The sequence below is a fragment of the Labeo rohita genome, chromosome 13, assembly GCF_022985175.1.
Source record: "Labeo rohita strain BAU-BD-2019 chromosome 13, IGBB_LRoh.1.0, whole genome shotgun sequence".
Taxonomy (NCBI): Eukaryota; Metazoa; Chordata; class Actinopteri; order Cypriniformes; family Cyprinidae; genus Labeo; species Labeo rohita.
Genome location: NC_066881.1, coordinates 6,775,216 through 6,793,207, shown reverse-complemented (window position 1 = coordinate 6,793,207; position 17,992 = coordinate 6,775,216). Strand labels below are relative to the sequence as shown.

General features: G+C 29.7%; 2 protein-coding genes across 3 annotated transcripts in view; both read right to left on the bottom strand.

Moving 5' to 3' along the window:
• The window catches only part of si:ch73-193i2.2 (transient receptor potential cation channel subfamily A member 1), a 34,065-nt gene extending 32,075 nt beyond the window's left edge, over nt 1–1,990 (bottom strand). For both annotated transcript variants that reach the window (XM_051125184.1, XM_051125185.1), the window contains exon 1: nt 1,149–1,990. In XM_051125184.1, coding sequence (XP_050981141.1) covers nt 1,149–1,226 — 78 coding nt within the window. In that variant the 5' untranslated portion in view covers nt 1,227–1,990. The remainder of the gene's footprint in view (nt 1–1,148) is intronic.
• Nucleotides 1,991–3,199: 1,209 nt separating this feature from the next.
• prkn (parkin RBR E3 ubiquitin protein ligase) overlaps nt 3,200–17,992 on the bottom strand; it is a 154,624-nt gene continuing 139,831 nt past the window's right edge. The window contains 3 exon segments of the mRNA XM_051126514.1: nt 3,200–4,236; nt 4,888–5,005; nt 5,317–5,403. Coding sequence (XP_050982471.1) covers nt 4,127–4,236; nt 4,888–5,005; nt 5,317–5,403 — 315 coding nt within the window. The 3' untranslated portion in view covers nt 3,200–4,126.

Genomic DNA, 17,992 nt, shown 5'->3' with positions numbered 1-17,992 from the left:
TTTTTCAAATTGATCACACTGACAGAGACCGCTCCCACCATAGTTGATTGACATGAGTGTCTTACCTCAGATCAGCTGTAACAGTCCAACCTCCATTGTTTCGACGCTGGAGCAGGAATGTAAGTTAGACAAGAATATCTCATATTGAGGTGTTGTGTTGCTGGGTGTAATAATGAACATAGTCGTCGTCATTTACTCCCAACATCTGAGCAGCTGAACATGCAGTGGATTACGTTTGTTTGGGAAGGGAATGCGCCTCCCGATCTACATATATCCGTCTATGTTCACACAAATCAATCGTGATCCAGATTCACTTACAGCAAAAGTGAGTATAAGGGGATTTTTTTATGAATCTTTGCGATTGCCTTAAGTCCTAATAACGTGCTAGTTAGCAAGTTTAGCGGCTAAACGCAGCTAAATGCAGCTAAAGTAAACAGGCTCGTCACTCCACAGAGAGAAGAGAGGGGCGGGGTGAGCAGAGCTCATTAACATTTAAAGCAACCTCGACCAGAACAAGATGATTTTTGCAGAGCTGATTTTGGCAAGGTAAAAAACGGGCATCTGATGACCCCTTTAAAATGTGAGCAACCACTGTAAAAGTCCATATTTGTAACTGCAATATACTGTTAACTGGTTAGCAGTAAGTTTCTTTACTATACAGTGAAAACTCTAATAAATCTAACAAGAAATTCCATGTAATTTTGCAGTGAAATACCGTTTAATTTACAATTTAAAGTGAATAAGAACAAGTAAACTTTTAATTTACAGTGAAAACCCATAACTTAAAATTTCCAGGATTTCCTGTGTGACTTAAGTGGTTTTTCATAACTGCTTCTTCTTCTTTTTCTTCACGTTATTAGTTACAGTATGTACGTTAGGGTTGTATGTTATATCTTAAGTTGTAAAATGAATATTTCTAGTCTTATTTTAGTGTCATCATGATGTTGTGTACAACTTCAGTATATTAATATTTATCTCAGCCTTGATTGTGCATGTGGCTTATGGTTTTACTGGTGGTTGTAACTTGTCAGTATATTATAAAGGTACAAAACAGATCATTTATTTATGTCAGAAGGTTGGCATATTAACATTGTATGAGATAATGAAACATACTGAAATATATAGCAGACTGAAAGCTGTTTTCTCACCTGACTAGAGACTCCATCGGTCAGTTCAAGCTCAAGGTTATCAGGCCTGTCAGGTCCAACTCGACCGAATCTCTTCATTCTTCCACTGTATTTAGCTGAGAGCGCCTTAAGATCTCCTCTTCTATCTTAAGATGCTGAAAGAGTGCACTTTCAGCCCAAAACGTAAACTGAGCAGAAAATCAGCAGTTTGACATCAGTACAGCCTGCATATCGAGTGGAGTGCTCTTGACATGTTTAATAACAGGCTGTGTTTGTCTTTAGAAGATTTGTTTCTCAGTTAATCTTTACTGTGAGTCATTAAGCACATGTGTGTTAAACATCCAGTTACACCCTCCATGTAATAAATCATAATGAACTAACATTTATCTCAATGTTTTACCAGAGGTCACAAGGCAACAGTACAGAATTATGTTTAGGGTCCATTTATGGCACCAGTATGCCAGAGTGCCCTGTTGTAACAGATAATAACCATCAAAACACACAGGCAGGCTTGTGTGGACTTGTTCTGAAACAAAACTAGCTGTCTTCTAAGGCAGCATGCTAACAAGGAACCTCATCAGTGACAGATTTGTAACAATTTACATTGCAAGCAACTAAATATCAATTGATTTCAATGGACTTTGGTGTTAGATGTTGCTAATCTAACAACATAAACCTCTAATAAGCATAAAATTACAAAACACAGATGAATATTGGAGTTAAGTAGCTTAAACTAGTTATTATTGATCCTTTCAGCCTTGGCCTGGATTTGAGGGCCTTGGTGTTCATTTTCTCTGAACGCTGGCCGATGGTCCGGTTCATAATCCAGCCCTGGTGATAGTGATGAGCAGACAGCAGTGAGAGACTGGAGCTGTAAATGATTGACATGTCAGGAATGCAGTGACATCATGCTTTGACAGATGACAAATTACATCAGAAATAGAAAACAACACAAGCAGACAAGCTGATATTCATGTCAAATAAAATCATAATAAACATACACCGAAAACATGTTTATTTTTAATCTACATACAGTTCTTAACCCTGAGAATGTAGAATATCCCATTAATTCTAATGAACTGTCCATAGTGAGATATTTTCGAGTTTGATAATTAATCATAATTAAAAAGAATATTCATCAGAGCAATTTTTTACACATCTACAAAAAAAGAGGTTTTATCTCACAATTCTGACTTTATTTTTTGCAACTGTGAATTTATATCATCCAATTCTGAGAAAAAATTGTGAGTTTTTCTCGTATTTCTGACAAAAAGGATATTATTATATTTACACAATAAAATATAATATATAATATTACACAATTCTGACTTTATAACTCACAAATGCAGTTTATCACGCAATTCTGACTTTATAACTCATAATTGTGAGCTTCTTTCTCGCAATTCTGAAAAACATCAGAATTGTGAGTTATTTCACATAATTCTGACTTTATAACTCATAACTAAATTTATATCTCGCAATTCTGACTTTATTTCTTCTGATTTTGAGTTTATATCGCAATTCTGAGAAAAAAGTCAGAATTGAGTTTTTATCTTGAATTCTCACAAAAAGATCAGAATTTAGTTTATATTACACAATTCTGACTTTATAACACAATTCTGAAAAAAAGAAAAAAATCACAATTCTGAAAAAAAAGTCAGAACTGAGTTATTTCACATAATTCTGACTTTATAACTTGTAACTGTAAGTTTATATCTTGCAATTCTGACTTTATTTCTTGTGATTGTGAGTTTATATCATGCAATTCTGAGGAAAAAATTCAGAATTGTGAGTTTATATCTCACAATTCTGACTTTATAACAATTTTTGAGTTTATATTGCAATTCTAAGAAAAAAAGTCAGACTTGAGTTTTTATCTCGATTTCTGACAAAAAGGTGAGAATTAAGTTCATATTACTCAATTCTGACTTTATAACTCACAAATGCAAGTTTATATCACGCAATTTTGACTTTATAGCTCACAAATGTGAGCTTCTTTCTCGCAATTCTGAAAAAATTTACAGTTACGAGTTATAAAGTCAGAATTATGACAACTCACAATTCTGACTTTATAACTCGTAACTGTAGGTTTATATCTTGCAATTCTGACTTTATTTCGTGAATTGTGAGTTTATATCTCACAATTCTGACTTTATAACACATTTTTTAAGTTTATATTACGCAATTCTGACTTAATTTCTCAGATTTGCGAGTTAATATCCTGCACTTCTGACTATATTACTCATAACCGTAAGTTTATATCTCACAGTTCTGACTTTATTTCTTGTGTTTGTAAGTTTATATCATACAATTCTGAGAAAAAACTCAGAAATGTCAGTTTTTATCATGCAATTTTAAAAAAGTCAGAAATGTGAGATAAAAAGTTGCAATTACCTTTTTTTTTGTTATTTTTTCTATACCTCAGTTCAGTAAGGATGCATGACATTATTTCATTAATTAATTAAAAGATTTACATTTTCAATATATCACAGTTTCCACAAAATTATGTTTATAATAGGAAGAAATGTTTCTTGTGCAGCAAATTGGTATATAAGAATGATTTCTGAAGGTTCATGTGACACTGAAGACTGGTGTAATAATCCTGAAAATTCAGCTTTGATCACAGGAATTAATAATATTTTCTAGAATGGGGTGAGAAAAACCTGGAACATTGTCATTGTGGTTATCAAGCATAGTCAGTAATACAACAACACTCCCATTAGCAAATCAGATATGTTGAAATTCACTGACTTAAAGGAAAAGATGACTCAAGATTTTATGAAAACATTTTACTAGAATAACAGTAGAATTTTATTCCATCACAGCCAAAATATTGTGGTTACCACAGATACTTTTGAATGTCAGCAGCATTTCATGATATGTACCTCACAACAGTAACAGTGATTATGATTCAACTTGCTAATGATTTTCTAGCGTCCTGCAAGGTTTCCATTTGGCTTCATTTCCTGAGTTAAGCTCGTGGTGAGAGCGTATCCGACTCAACCAAACCAGTGATTGCCCATACATTCTCTGTTCCACTCCACACGACAGAGCCAGCACCATTCAAACTTACACTGCGGACGCGGACACACCATGTGCATACAGCCACCTGAGCAAGATAACAGAGGACAAGACACGAGGGGATCATTATCCATACTGTTAGGAGATAATCACATCTTTACAGTGCAAGGTTAAAGGTAAAAACAAAGATAATTAACCAATGACTGAGCAGTCTGTGAGATACTGTAAATATTATGTTTGTTTGAACTGTGTTGAACTGTGTTTAGGAAATATAAATGGCCAATGTTAAAAATCACTGATATTATTTTAGGTTTGTTCGTCACACTAAAATAAAAATGTAAATGCACATTGTGGATAATGAATTAGATTAGGGGTCTTTAACAAAGGATTTGCGACCCCTAGATGATCTGCTCATAAATTCAAATGGATTTCATAAATTCTAGCATCTAGAAGACTTTTCAAACACACTGTGTAACCCTTTTTTTTTTTTTTTTTAGAAAGGAAAATTTTAAACAAAAATAAATATGAATAATTTACTGGCATTGTGTCAATATTATGCAATCATGCAATAAAAAAAAGAGTTATGACTATTGTGTATGACTTATGTAATCGAATCTAATTACAAGCTCATGATTACATTATCCATATTACATGCAGTCAGTTACTAATAATAAGAGTAGTATGGTCGTATACTATTTTGAGTGTCTGACAAACTAGATAAATGTAAAACAACTCATGCCATTTTTTTCCACAGGAACTTGGCATTTGGGGCAGGGGTGAGTGGTTTCGGCTATGGTCTCCTGCGATGCCTGTTCCCAACGGGCACGAAGAGCGGCTTCTTCATCTACAATATAACCCTGAAACACACACACAGCAGGGATCAAACACAGCACAGTGAGAAAGACAGATTTGATCTTAAAGAGCTTTAAATTCCTCTCTTTTATGATTCTTTTATGAATCAGGTGATTTGTGAATGGCTTGTAGGCATTGTCCTGCACTGACACCATTATGACTGTAATCTCTGGGCTGCTCGACCCAAAAGAGAGAATATTCAAGCAGATGGGGAGTATTTTCACCTTGTGGGATGACTGATGATATCTCGCCAACATAAATTGAACTGTGTCCATGCATACGTGATGAAGTAAAATTAAAAGTGTGAAGTCCTTACCTGTAGGGCACTTCCTGCTGCAGTGTCTGTCCTCTGTCTGCAGGGACCCTCGTGATACTCAGCCTTACAGTTTCTGCAAAACACAAACTGACACAAACAGCAAACCATTTACTAGTACTGACCGATACAGGCCACAGCTCTTCTACTGATCAGAAATAACAGGAAAGTGTATGTTGCTTAGAATTTTTTTATTTATGGTAACACTTAACTTCCATTTACATGGAAGCAGATACTTCTATCCAAAGTGACAACAAAACAGCAAAATATATAATTGCTATGACATGTCCCAGGTTAGTCTAACACAGTACATGTAGCAATTTCCTTTTTTTTTTTTTTTTTTTTTAAATAAAGAAAAATAATTAAAAGTAGACCGAATAGAAACAGAATAGAGAGTGCTAGTATAAGAGGGTCAGGTATTTTTTATGAAATAAAAATAAACGTAGATAGAATAGAAATAGAATGTATAGTGCTAGTGTTAGATGGCCAAGTTTTTTAAAGAAATTAAAAGAAATGTAAATAGAACAGAAATAAGTAGAGAGTGCTAGTGTTAGAGGGTCAAGCTTTGTAAAAAATGAAAAGTAGATAGAACAGAAATAGAATAGAGTGCTAGTGTTAGAGGGTCAAGTTTTTTAAGAAATAAAAAAGTAGATAGAATAGAAATAGAATGTGTGAGTGTTAGAGAGTAAAGTTTTGTAAAAAAAAAGTATAGAATAGAAATAGAATAGAGTGCTAGTGTTAGAAGTTCAAGTTTTGTAAGAAATAAAGAAGTAGAATAGAAATAGAATGTGCTAGTGTTAGAGAGTAAAGTTTTGTAAAAAATGAAAAGTAGATAGAATAGAAATAGAATAGAGTGCTAGTGTTAAAGGGTCAAGTTTTTAAGAAATTAAAAGAAATTAAAATAGAATGGAAATAGAATAGAGACTGCTAGTGTTAGAGGGTCAAGTTTTGTAAAAAAAAAAAAAAAAAAAAAAAAGAAGAAGAAAATATAGAAATACAATAAAGTGCTAGTGTTAGGTCAAGTTTTTTAAAGAAATAAAAAAGAGAATAGAAACAGAATAGAGAGTGCTAGTGTTAGAGGGTCAAGTTTTGTAATGAAAAGTAGATAGAATAGAAATAGAATAGAGTGCTAGTATTAGGTCAAATTTTTTAAGAATTAAAACAAAACAGAAATAGAATAGAGAGTGCTAGTGTTAGAGGGTCAAGTTTTTTTAAGAAATAAAAATAGATAGAATAGAAACAGAATAGAGAGTGCTAGTGTTAGGTCAATTTTTTTTTAAAAGAAATAAAAAAGAGAATAGAAACAGAATATAAAGTGTTAGTGTTAGAAGGTCACATTTAAAAAAAAAATAGATTAGAAATAGAATAGAAAGTGCTAGTGTTAGAGGGTCAAGTTCTGTAAAAAATGAAAAGTAGATAGAATAGAAATAGAATAGAGCTAGTGCTAGTGTTAGAAGGTCAAGTTTTTAAGAAATAAAACAAAAATCTAAATAGAATTGAATTAGAATAGAGAGCGCTAGTGTTAGGTCAAGTTTTGTAAAATATGAAAAGTAGATAGAATAGAAATAGAATAGAGTGCTAGGGTTAGAATCAATTTTTTTAAGAAATAATAAAAAAAGAATAGAAATAGAATAGAGAGTGCTAGTGTTAGAAGGTCAAGTTTTTTACGAAATAAAAAAGAGATAGAATAGAAATAGAATAGAGAGTGCTAGTGTTAGAAGGTCAAGTTTTTTAAAGAAATAAAAAATAGAAAGAATAGAAATAGAATAGAGAGTGCTAGTGTTAGAGGGTCATGTTTTGTAAAAAATGAAAAGTAGATAGAATAGAAATAGAATAGAGTGCTAGGGTTAGAATCAAGTTTTTTAAGAAATAAAAAAGAGAATAGAAATAGAATAGAGAGTGCTAGTGTTAGAGGGTCAAGTTTTGTAAAAAATGAAAAGTAGATAGAATAGAAATAGAATAGAGCTAGTGCTAGTGTTAGAAGGTCAAGTTTTTTACGAAATAAAAAAGAGACAGAATAGAAATAGAATAGAGAGTGCTAGTGTTAGAAGGTCAAGTTTTTAAAGAAATAAAAAAATAGAAAGAATAGAAATAGAATAGAGAGTGCTAGTGTTAGAGGGTCATGTTTTGTAAAAAATGAAAAGTAGATAGAATAGAAATAGAATAGAGTGCTAGGGTTAGAATCAAGTTTTTTAAGAAATAAAAAAGAGAATAGAAATAGAATAGAGAGTGCTAGTGTTAGAGGGTCATGTTTTGTAAAAAATGAAAAGTAGATAGAATAGAAATAGAATAGAGTGCTAGGGTTAGAATCAATTTTTTTAAGAAATAATAAAAAAAAAGAATAGAAATAGAATAGAGAGTGCTAGTGTTAAAGGGTAAAGTTTTTTAAGAAATAAAAAAGAGAATAGAAATAGAATAGAGAGTGCTAGTGTTAGAGGGTCAGGTTTTGTAAAAAATGAAAAGTAGATAGAATAGAAATAGAATAGAGAGTGCTAGTGTTAGAAGGTCAAGTTTTTTACGAAATAAAAAAGAGATAGAATAGAAATAGAATAGAGAGTGCTAGTGTTAGAAGGTCAAGTTTTTTAAAGAAATAAAAAATAGAAAGAATAGAAATAGAATAGAGAGTGCTAGTGTTAGAGGGTCATGTTTTGTAAAAAATGAAAAGTAGATAGAATAGAAATAGAATAGAGTGCTAGGGTTAGAATCAAGTTTTTTAAGAAATAAAAAAGAGAATAGAAATAGAATAGAGAGTGCTAGTGTTAGAGGGTCAAGTTTTGTAAAAAATGAAAAGTAGATAGAATAGAAACAGAACAGAGCTAGTGCTAGTGTTAGAAGGTCAAGTTTTTTACGAAATAAAAAAGAGACAGAATAGAAATAGAATAGAGAGTGCTAGTGTTAGAAGGTCAAGTTTTTAAAGAAATAAAAAAATAGAAAGAATAGAAATAGAATAGAGAGTGCTAGTGTTAGAGGGTCATGTTTTGTAAAAAATGAAAAGTAGATAGAATAGAAATAGAATAGAGTGCTAGGGTTAGAATCAAGTTTTTTAAGAAATAAAAAAGAGAATAGAAATAGAATAGAGAGTGCTAGTGTTAGAGGGTCATGTTTTGTAAAAAATGAAAAGTAGAAAGAATAGAAATAGAATAGAGTGCTAGGGTTAGAATCAATTTTTTAAAGAAATAATAAAAAAAGAATAGAAATAGAATAGAGAGTGCTAGTGTTAAAGGGTAAAGTTTTTTAAGAAATAAAAAAGAGAATAGAAATAGAATAGAGAGTGCTAGTGTTAGAGGGTCAGGTTTTGTAAAAAATGAAAAGTAGATAGAATAGAAATAGAATAGAGAGTGCTAGTGTTAGAAGGTCAAGTTTTTTACGAAATAAAAAAGAGATAGAATAGAAATAGAATAGAGAGTGCTAGTGTTAGAAGGTCAAGTTTTTTAAAGAAATAAAAAATAGAAAGAATAGAAATAGAATAGAGAGTGCTAGTGTTAGAGGGTCATGTTTTGTAAAAAATGAAAAGTAGATAGAATAGAAATAGAATAGAGTGCTAGGGTTAGAATCAAGTTTTTTAAGAAATAAAAAAGAGAATAGAAATAGAATAGAGAGTGCTAGTGTTAAGAGGGTCAAGTTTTGTAAAAAATGAAAAGTAGATAGAATAGAAATAGAATAGAGCTAGTGCTAGTGTTAGAAGGTCAAGTTTTTTACGAAATAAAAAAGAGACAGAATAGAAATAGAATAGAGAGTGCTAGTGTTAGAAGGTCAAGTTTTTTACGAAATAAAAAAGAGACAGAATAGAAATAGAATAGAGAGTGCTAGTGTTAGAAGGTCAAGTTTTTTACGAAATAAAAAAGAGACAGAATAGAAATAGAATAGAGAGTGCTAGTGTTAGAAGGTCAAGTTTTTAAAGAAATAAAAAAATAGAAAGAATAGAAATAGAATAGAGAGTGCTAGTGTTAGAGGGTCATGTTTTGTAAAAAATGAAAAGTAGATAGAATAGAAATAGAATAGAGTGCTAGGGTTAGAATCAAGTTTTTTAAGAAATAAAAAAGAGAATAGAAATAGAATAGAGAGTGCTAGTGTTAGTAGGTCAAGTGTTTTTTTAAAGAAATTAATAGAAAAGTAGACCGAATAGAAACAGAAGAGTGCAAGTGTTAGAGGTTCAAGGTTTTGTGTAATACACTATATAGATATTCATACTGTATGTAGAAAAGTATTACATATTTTCATAAATAATTGTTAAATGAATTAAAGTATTTGCAGAGTCCATGTTACATCTGAAATCAGATGTTAGTCAAGTGTTTAATGCATCATACTTTCTAAAAGTGTAACAATAAATATACAAATATTATAATGTATTATAACTGAGCTCATGCTATTATAAGGTGCATTACAAGATACAATTAATGCATTACATTTTTTTTTTAATATTGTTTTAATATTGTTTCAAAATGAAGTGTTACCTTTACGGCTACTTATTATTCATTTTGTGCATTTTTTACGATGTGCAGTCTTGGATTGCAGATGGATGCTATTTTGGATGGATTTTTATTGTTTAATGTTTCTTTATCTTCACGATCCAATAAGTTCCTGATTTTAATGGATTAAAATCAAGTACTTCCCTACTTTACTTGATGATCAATATTGTGTTTTTATGAAATATGTAATTTAATGGATGGAAAATGTGTTGCTAATGTAATTTTATGTTGTCTTTACAGGCGAAGCAGATGATCTTTACAATAAAATACTTTCACTATTCCAGTAATTTAGTATTATTTGTATACTATTATAGTATTTTTTTTGTGTTTTAAAGAAACGTTTTATATTTTTATTACATGATTTAGTAATTTTGTTATGTCCTTATATATATATATATATATATATATATATATTATTTTAAATATTAACCTTTTATTTTCATTTTAGTACTTACTTGTCAAGGCTACATTTCTAGTTTTATTTTTTCATCTAATATTTATATTTTAATAAATAAAAATGCTTTAATAGTTTATGTTTTAGTTAACAACACTGACTAGAATTAAGGTTGAATTCTCTAAAAACTGCTCACTCTTTGTCTCTGTGATGCTTTCAAAACAAATAATCTGACAGGGCTCGACCTTTTTAAATTATCATACATTTTACAATTACAGTTTATGACACAAGTAGCACAATACATATTCATGCAGCATCCAAAGCGCACACAAGGGGGCAGCAGATCTCCACGCCCGTCCCGTCAGCAAGCGCTTTAAGCAGGTAAGTATTACTCAGGGGTTTCGCATACTGTTCCTCTACAGCTCTTTTGAAGCTCTACTGATTTAGTATTTCTTCAGAGATGCAGACTTGTGAAGTAGGGAAGCATCACATCATCTTTTTGCTTTATTATTTCTGCTGCTCATGACAGATCCTCCTCTCAAGGTCTAAAGACAGATGCTTCTTTGTTTTCCCCGTCCTCAGTAATGATGAGAAAACAGAGTTCTTTTGACAGCCACTTCTTTCTAGTTTTTTCACCCCTGTTCTCATTTGTTCTCTCTCAGATGTGCCACCATTCATGTTTATTACCCACATCGTTGGTGTCCTTCTCCAGCGCGCTCATTTTCTACGGCGTCGTGAGAGACGGGAAGGATGTATTTGATGCGGAGCGTGGAACAGTGTGAAACCCTTCTTAGTGTGAAATTAATGCCACTTTGCCGTCCTGAACAAAGTGTTTCCGTGTCTTTACTTTTCGAGCGATGTGATTTTTGAATTGGCAAGTCAGTTCTCGTCTCTAATATGCATCTCAAGAGGGAATATGCAAACACAGAACTGCACAGAACACTCTAGAATCAGAACGCCTGCCATTCACAAAGCTCAACATCAATCACTCCTGCATTACGTTTAAGTATGTGAGCTAATTGACCAATTGAACCAAACCATTTGACTAATGAAATTCCATAGCTTTTTCAACTATTCGTCGGACAAAAAAGCAGAAAACACAACAGCTATTGTACTGACAAAAAAATAATTTGTAAGTGTATTAAATATTATATTTTTCTTAAACTAAACTAACATTTACTATTTAATTTTAGACATTTTAAAGATTTTTACATATCTTCTTAGGATTTATTTATTTATTTATTTATTTATTAAAATCAAAAAATATATTTTTTAATTATTTTTTTTTATTTTTTTTGTTTTGTTTTGTTTTGTTTTGTTGTCCTTGAAATAATGCTAGATTCCCTAGGTAAACCACTGACAATTGCACATTTGCATTGATAGTGTTTAGTTTAGTTTAGTTTAGTTTAGTTTTATTTATTTTCCTTCAAACCAGGAAATAATGCTAGATTCCAAGGGTAAACTACTGATGATTGCACATTTGCACCAAAAGTGTTTAATTTAATTTAATTTAATTTAATTTAATTTAATTTAATTTAATTTAATTTCATTTCATTTCATTCAGCAGAAATTTGTGAAAATTGGTGTAATAAACATTTTAAAATATATTAAAATAGAAAACAAATATTGTAAATTGTAATAATATTTTACAATTGTACTTTTTACTTTTTTTTTTTTTTTTTTTTTTAATAAATGCATTTCAAATAAATGGAGTCTTGGTGAGATAATTTTACATTTTAAATTTATTTTTTAAATTATTTTATTTTATTTATTTAATTATTTTTTTAAAATCAAATAAAAGTCTTAGTGAGCAAAAAAAAAAAAATAAAAAAAAAAAAAAAACTTTTGACTGATATTTAATTTAATTTAATTTAATTTAATTAAAAAAAAAAAAATTATGCAAACTTTTAGTGTCTTTTCCATGATTTCTTATGATTCATTTTATTTAATTTAATGCTATAGATTCCTGGGGAAAAACAATTGCACAAACTTTCAGTGTCTTTTCCATGATTTCTTATGATTTATTTTATTTTATTTTATTTTTATTATTTATTTTAAATCATCATAAAATGTATGAAAATTTGTAAATAAACATTTTAAAATATATTAAAATAGAAAACAAATATTGTACATTTTTATATGTATATATATTTTTTTAATAAATGCATTTCAAATAAATGTCTTGGTGAGCATAAAAAAGACTTATTTAAAAAATTTTAACTTGTGACTGGTATTTAATTTAATTTAATTTAATTTAATTTAATTTGATTTTTCAGTAGTTTTTTCCATGATTTCATATGATTTATTTTATTTTATTTTGTTTTAAATCAGCAGAAAATGTATAAAAAATTGTGCAATAAATTAAAATATATTTTTATACATTTTAAAATATATTAAAATAAAAAAACAACTATTGTAAATTGCAATAATATTTCATAATTTTTTTTTTTTTATTGTTTGTTTTCATTTATGTTTTTTTTTAATCAGATACATGAAGTCTTGGTGAGCATAAAAAAATATTGTTTTATTTTATTTTTTATTTTAATGCTAGATTCCAAGGGAAAACAATTATGCAAACTTTCAGTGTATATTTTCCATTATTTATTTTATTTTATTTTGCTAGATTGCTGACTATCACTATCTGAGTAACTAAAGTTGCAGTTACTACATAACACACATTAATAGAGAACATTTTGTCATAGATGTTGTGACTTATACATGCTGCACACGAACAAAGCATTGTGGGCACTGTGCTATAGGATGCTTTGATCTTTGCTCCAGCATTTATAAACGCAGTCAACTCTGTTTGCGTGTGTGTGTGTGTGTGTGTGTAGACTTAGACAGGATCTGACAGTGGCAGTCTGATGTGTGTTAAATAAGAACGTCAGAGTGAAACGCTGAAAGAGCTCTTAGAGAGAGAGACTTCTCTGATCATCTGCCAGACTGATCTCTCTCTCACAAACACACGCTCACAGCCCTGACCCAAATGTACGGCTTCAAGGCAATAATAGCATCTTTCTGACACCTGGCTCACTGTCCCCAGCCCTCAGAGCAGCTCCAAACACAGCGCGAGAGAAAGAACAGAGCCACAGACAATGAGAGAACAGACAGATTGTACAGAACGGCTTCTCACTCCGCAACCACCCATAAACATGCCACTTTTAAAAGCACGCTTCATCTAGTTACCTGACATTTACCACAATTAGGGCACAAAACAGGGTCTGAAACTATGAAACATCAAGTTGAGGTTTTGTTATTTTTCAACAAAGTTAAAAAGAGGAGTGAAAAGAAGATGCAAAAAATAAAATATTGCTTGTCTACCTTTGGATTTGGGTCAAATGAAATATTTTATTTTATTTTTAAACTAAATCTTAAACTAAACTAGGCAAATTCACTATTTAATTGTAGACATTTCGAAGAATTGTATATATACTTTCTTAGAGTTTCTATATGTATGTATGTTTTTTTTTTTTTTTCATTTTATTTTCCTTGAAATCAGGAGATATTGCTAGATTTCCAGAGGAAACCACTGACAATTGCACATTTTTCATTGATAGTGTTGTGCTTATTATTATTATTATTATTATTATTATTATTATTATTATTTTCCTCTAACAATTACTGTAAATTGTAATACTGTACTTCACAATTTTACTGTATTTTTTAATCAAAGATGCAGCCTTGGTGAGCATAAAAGACTAAAAAATATGATGATGACAATAAATAAATGAAAATAAATGAAAATAAATGAAAATAAATGAAATAAAAAAATGAATAAATATTTATTCTAGATTTCTGACTGTTATTTTATTTTGAGTCTACAATAAATAAAATAAAATAAAATAAAATAAATATTTTAATGCATTTTAAAATATATTACAATTGAAAACATTTATTGTAATTTGTCATATTTCACAATTTTACTGTATTTTTCCCAAATATAAAACCAGTCTCGGTGAGCATAGATTTCTGAAGATATGAAAAAAAATAAAATAAAAAAAATAAAATAAAATAAAATAAAATAAAATTGCATAATTAATTAATTAATTAATTAATTAATAAATAATACATCTTTATTAGAGAATTCTGTTTGGTATTTTATTTTTATTTTTATTTTACTTCATTATTACTTTACTTTATATTATTTTAATGCTAGATTCCTGGGGGGAAATTTGTGTACACTTTTATTATTTTTTTTCCCCATTATTTTATTTTTATTATAGATTTGGTTCAAATTAAACATTTTATTTTATTCTATTCTATTTTATTTTATTTATTAAAAATAAAATAAAATAAAAATATTTAATTTAATTTTTAAAATAAAAATAAAATAAAATAAAATAAAAATATTTAATTTAATTATTTATTAAAAATAAAATAAAATAAAATCATAAGAATCTCAGCAAAAGGAGATGCTTAACCTTTACAAAATGACTTTCAAAGTTAAAAAATATTTAACTTATATTAGTGTTACTTGCTGTTTCCTTGTAATCATTTGTGAAATAGTAATTTATACACCATTTTTTTCATTATTTTTTTCATTGTTTTAAACAGCTAAAATAAAAGAGATAGTTCAATTAAATTTGATAAAAAATATAATAACATCCTAAAAGTTCTACTAGAACAGACCAAAAAAAAGAAAAAAAAAAAAAAAAAAAAAAAAAAGGGGGTTACAAATAACAGTGTCAATTATGTAGCCTGAATTACGGTATAAAGTCATAATATAAAGAAACATTTTATATTTATGTTACTTTTTTTTAATAACTTGTACAACATATAAAAAATAAAACTTTAATTGAACAATTTAAGTTAATAATGCAGTGAATTAATATACATAAAAACAAATTAAATGCAAAATTTACTTAAATAAAAATTATTGTTTTACTTAGAAACAGTAAATTTCATACACACACACACACACACACAAGACAAAGAAAAAGCAAAAAAACACTGAATTAAATGTGAAATTCTTACGTAGAACGACCGAAAACAGTAATTTCTTGTAAAGCATATTCCTATATATATATATATATATATATATATATATATATATATATTTTTTTTTTACAGTTGTTCCAGTAGCTCAGTCAGTTCCGCATGGCACTTGAATCGCCAAGGTTGCCAGAATTTTCAGTATCACTAGAGACCAGTGAGCTAATCTTGCTTCTCATGATGTTGAAAGCTGATATTTCACACATATTGTACACACAAACCACAGCAACAAACCCTCCTGAAATCACACACGCAAAAAAAAAAAAGAAATCGCTCTATTGCCAGCGGCTTACAGCGAGATCAACTCTAGTATTCAACACACAGTGCTGATACAGGGCCCCTAAACCCCCAAACAAAAGAGAGGAAGGCTGTATAAAACGGTAGAGGAGATATAGAGAGGGGATATATTGATTTTTCTGTAAGCGAAGTAGGACAGGTAGGTTGCGAGGTGTCCCTCGGGTCCAGAGCGTGTAAAAACTGCCCACGTTTTTGTGTCTGTGTTTTTATGTGCCATCGTCGCTATATGTGTGTGTGCCGGTGCCGACGGTTCATTAACGCCAACTCCAATAAAGCCTTTATCTGCGGCTCACAGACGTGCCGCTGACCACGCCGTCACTGTCAGAAACCGGACACACGCTCACTCTCTCACGCTGCTCTCAAACTGATACTGTAAAAGTCGGTATGGTTAGAAGATAAGGGACGAGCTCTCGAAATTCCCAACTTATGAACAAACACACAAATACACTCCAAAAACAACAGTGAAGGCTTATGAAATCAAAGCTGAAAGTACACTACATCACTAGCCAATGTGATCTTATGATCAAAAACTCATCAGAAAGTATTATAATTCACTGCTTATCCACCATAGTTGTGTATAGATATATCCCATATTCCATCTATCTATGATGTCCATCACATGTTTTTGTTGTAAGATCCTGTTTTCAAATGATCTTATTTTGAAGTGTTTTGCAAAAGCGTATGAGAATAATTAACAGAAAATACTATTAGGCCACCACATTTTGTTTTGGAATCCTGTTACCAAATTGATTTTATTCAAACAAAACAAAACAACAAACAAACAAAAACAAAAGACAAAACAACAAAAGAAAATAAAAAATAAAAAATACAGTTTGGCCAAAATACAAAATTTTGAAATTCTGTTACCAAATGTATTTTATTTTAAAAAGTCATATAAAGTATTTTGCAAAAATGCATCAGAATAAACAAAACAAAACACAAACAAACACACAAATAAAAAATACAGTTTGGACACCATGTTTTGTTCAAAAATGCATCAGAATAAACACAACAAAACAAAACAAAACAAAAAATACAGTTTGGCCATCACGTTTTTTTTTTTTTTTTTTTGTTTTTTTCTGTTACCAAATTTATTTTATTTTGAAAAGACTTATGAAGTATTTTGCAAAAATGCATCAGCATAAACAAAACAAAACAAAAAAACAAAAATACAGTTTGGCCACCACATTTGTTTTGAAATTCTGTTACCAAATTTATTTTATTTTAAAAAAAGTCTTATAAAGTATTTTGCAAAAATGCATCAGAATAAACAAAACAAAACAACAAAAGAATAAAAAAAAAAATGCAGTATGGCCACCACATTTTGTTTTGAAATTCTGTTACCAAATTTATTTTATTTAAAAAAGACTTATAAAGTATTTAGCAAAAATGCATCAAAATAAACAACAAAACAAAACAAAACAAAAATACAGTTTGGCCACCATGTTTTTTTTTTTTTAAATTCTGTTACCAAATTTATTTTATTTTGAAAGTCTTATAAAGTATTTAGCAAAAATGTATCAGAATAAACAAAACGAAACGACAAAAGAAAAAAAAAAATAGTTTGGCCACCACGTTTTGTTTTGAAACTCTGTTACCACATTTATGTTATTTTAAAATGTCTTTACTACTTTGCAAAAATGCATCAGAATTAACAAAACTAAAAAAAAAAGAAAAAAAAAAAAAAGAAAAAAATACAGTTAGACCACCACATTTTGTTTTGAACTTCTGTTACCAAATATATTTTATTTTGAAAGTCTTATAAAATATTTAGCAAAAATGTATCAACAAAACAATAAACAAAACAAAACGACAACAAAAAACAGTTTAGCCACCACATTTTGTTTTGAAACTGTTACCAAATTTATTTTATTTTGAAAGTTTTGTTGTTTGTGTTGTTTGAAAGCATTTTCCAAAAATGTTTTAGAATAAACAAACCAGAACAAATACTTTGCCCACTGTGTTTTGTTTTGAAATTCTGTTACCAAATTTATTTAGTTTTACTTTTAAAATGTTGTTTCCATTTTATTTTGAAAGATCTCTTAAAATAACTCATATTAGAAACATATTAGAAAGCTTTGTTTTATAATCCTGTTAGCAAAACTTTTTTTTAAGAATTTCTTTAGATCAATACTTCCAGGTGCAATAATATTGACAGCTAGTGTTTCAAAAGAGAGTTAATTTCTCTCGCCGCGTCCTCCTCAGACTTGACACCCACATGGGTTGCCAGACTGAGGACATACAACAGGAACAAGCACAATTAACAACAGAAGGCGATGAGCCTTACACTTAAGTTGATGGGTTGTTTTAATATTTCTCTGGTCATAGATTTTGTAATCTGCAATCTCTTCCATGGCTGCAATACGCTGTTTTTCGGCAACTGGCAACCCAGTGTGTTGATATACTATTGAATAAACTGGCAGCGGGAGGAATCGAACAGACCAAAACAAAAACAGACATTCTGACACAGAATCACATTTTAAAGTAGGATAACTGCAAACTGGCTGTTTGCAGATGTTTCCTAAAC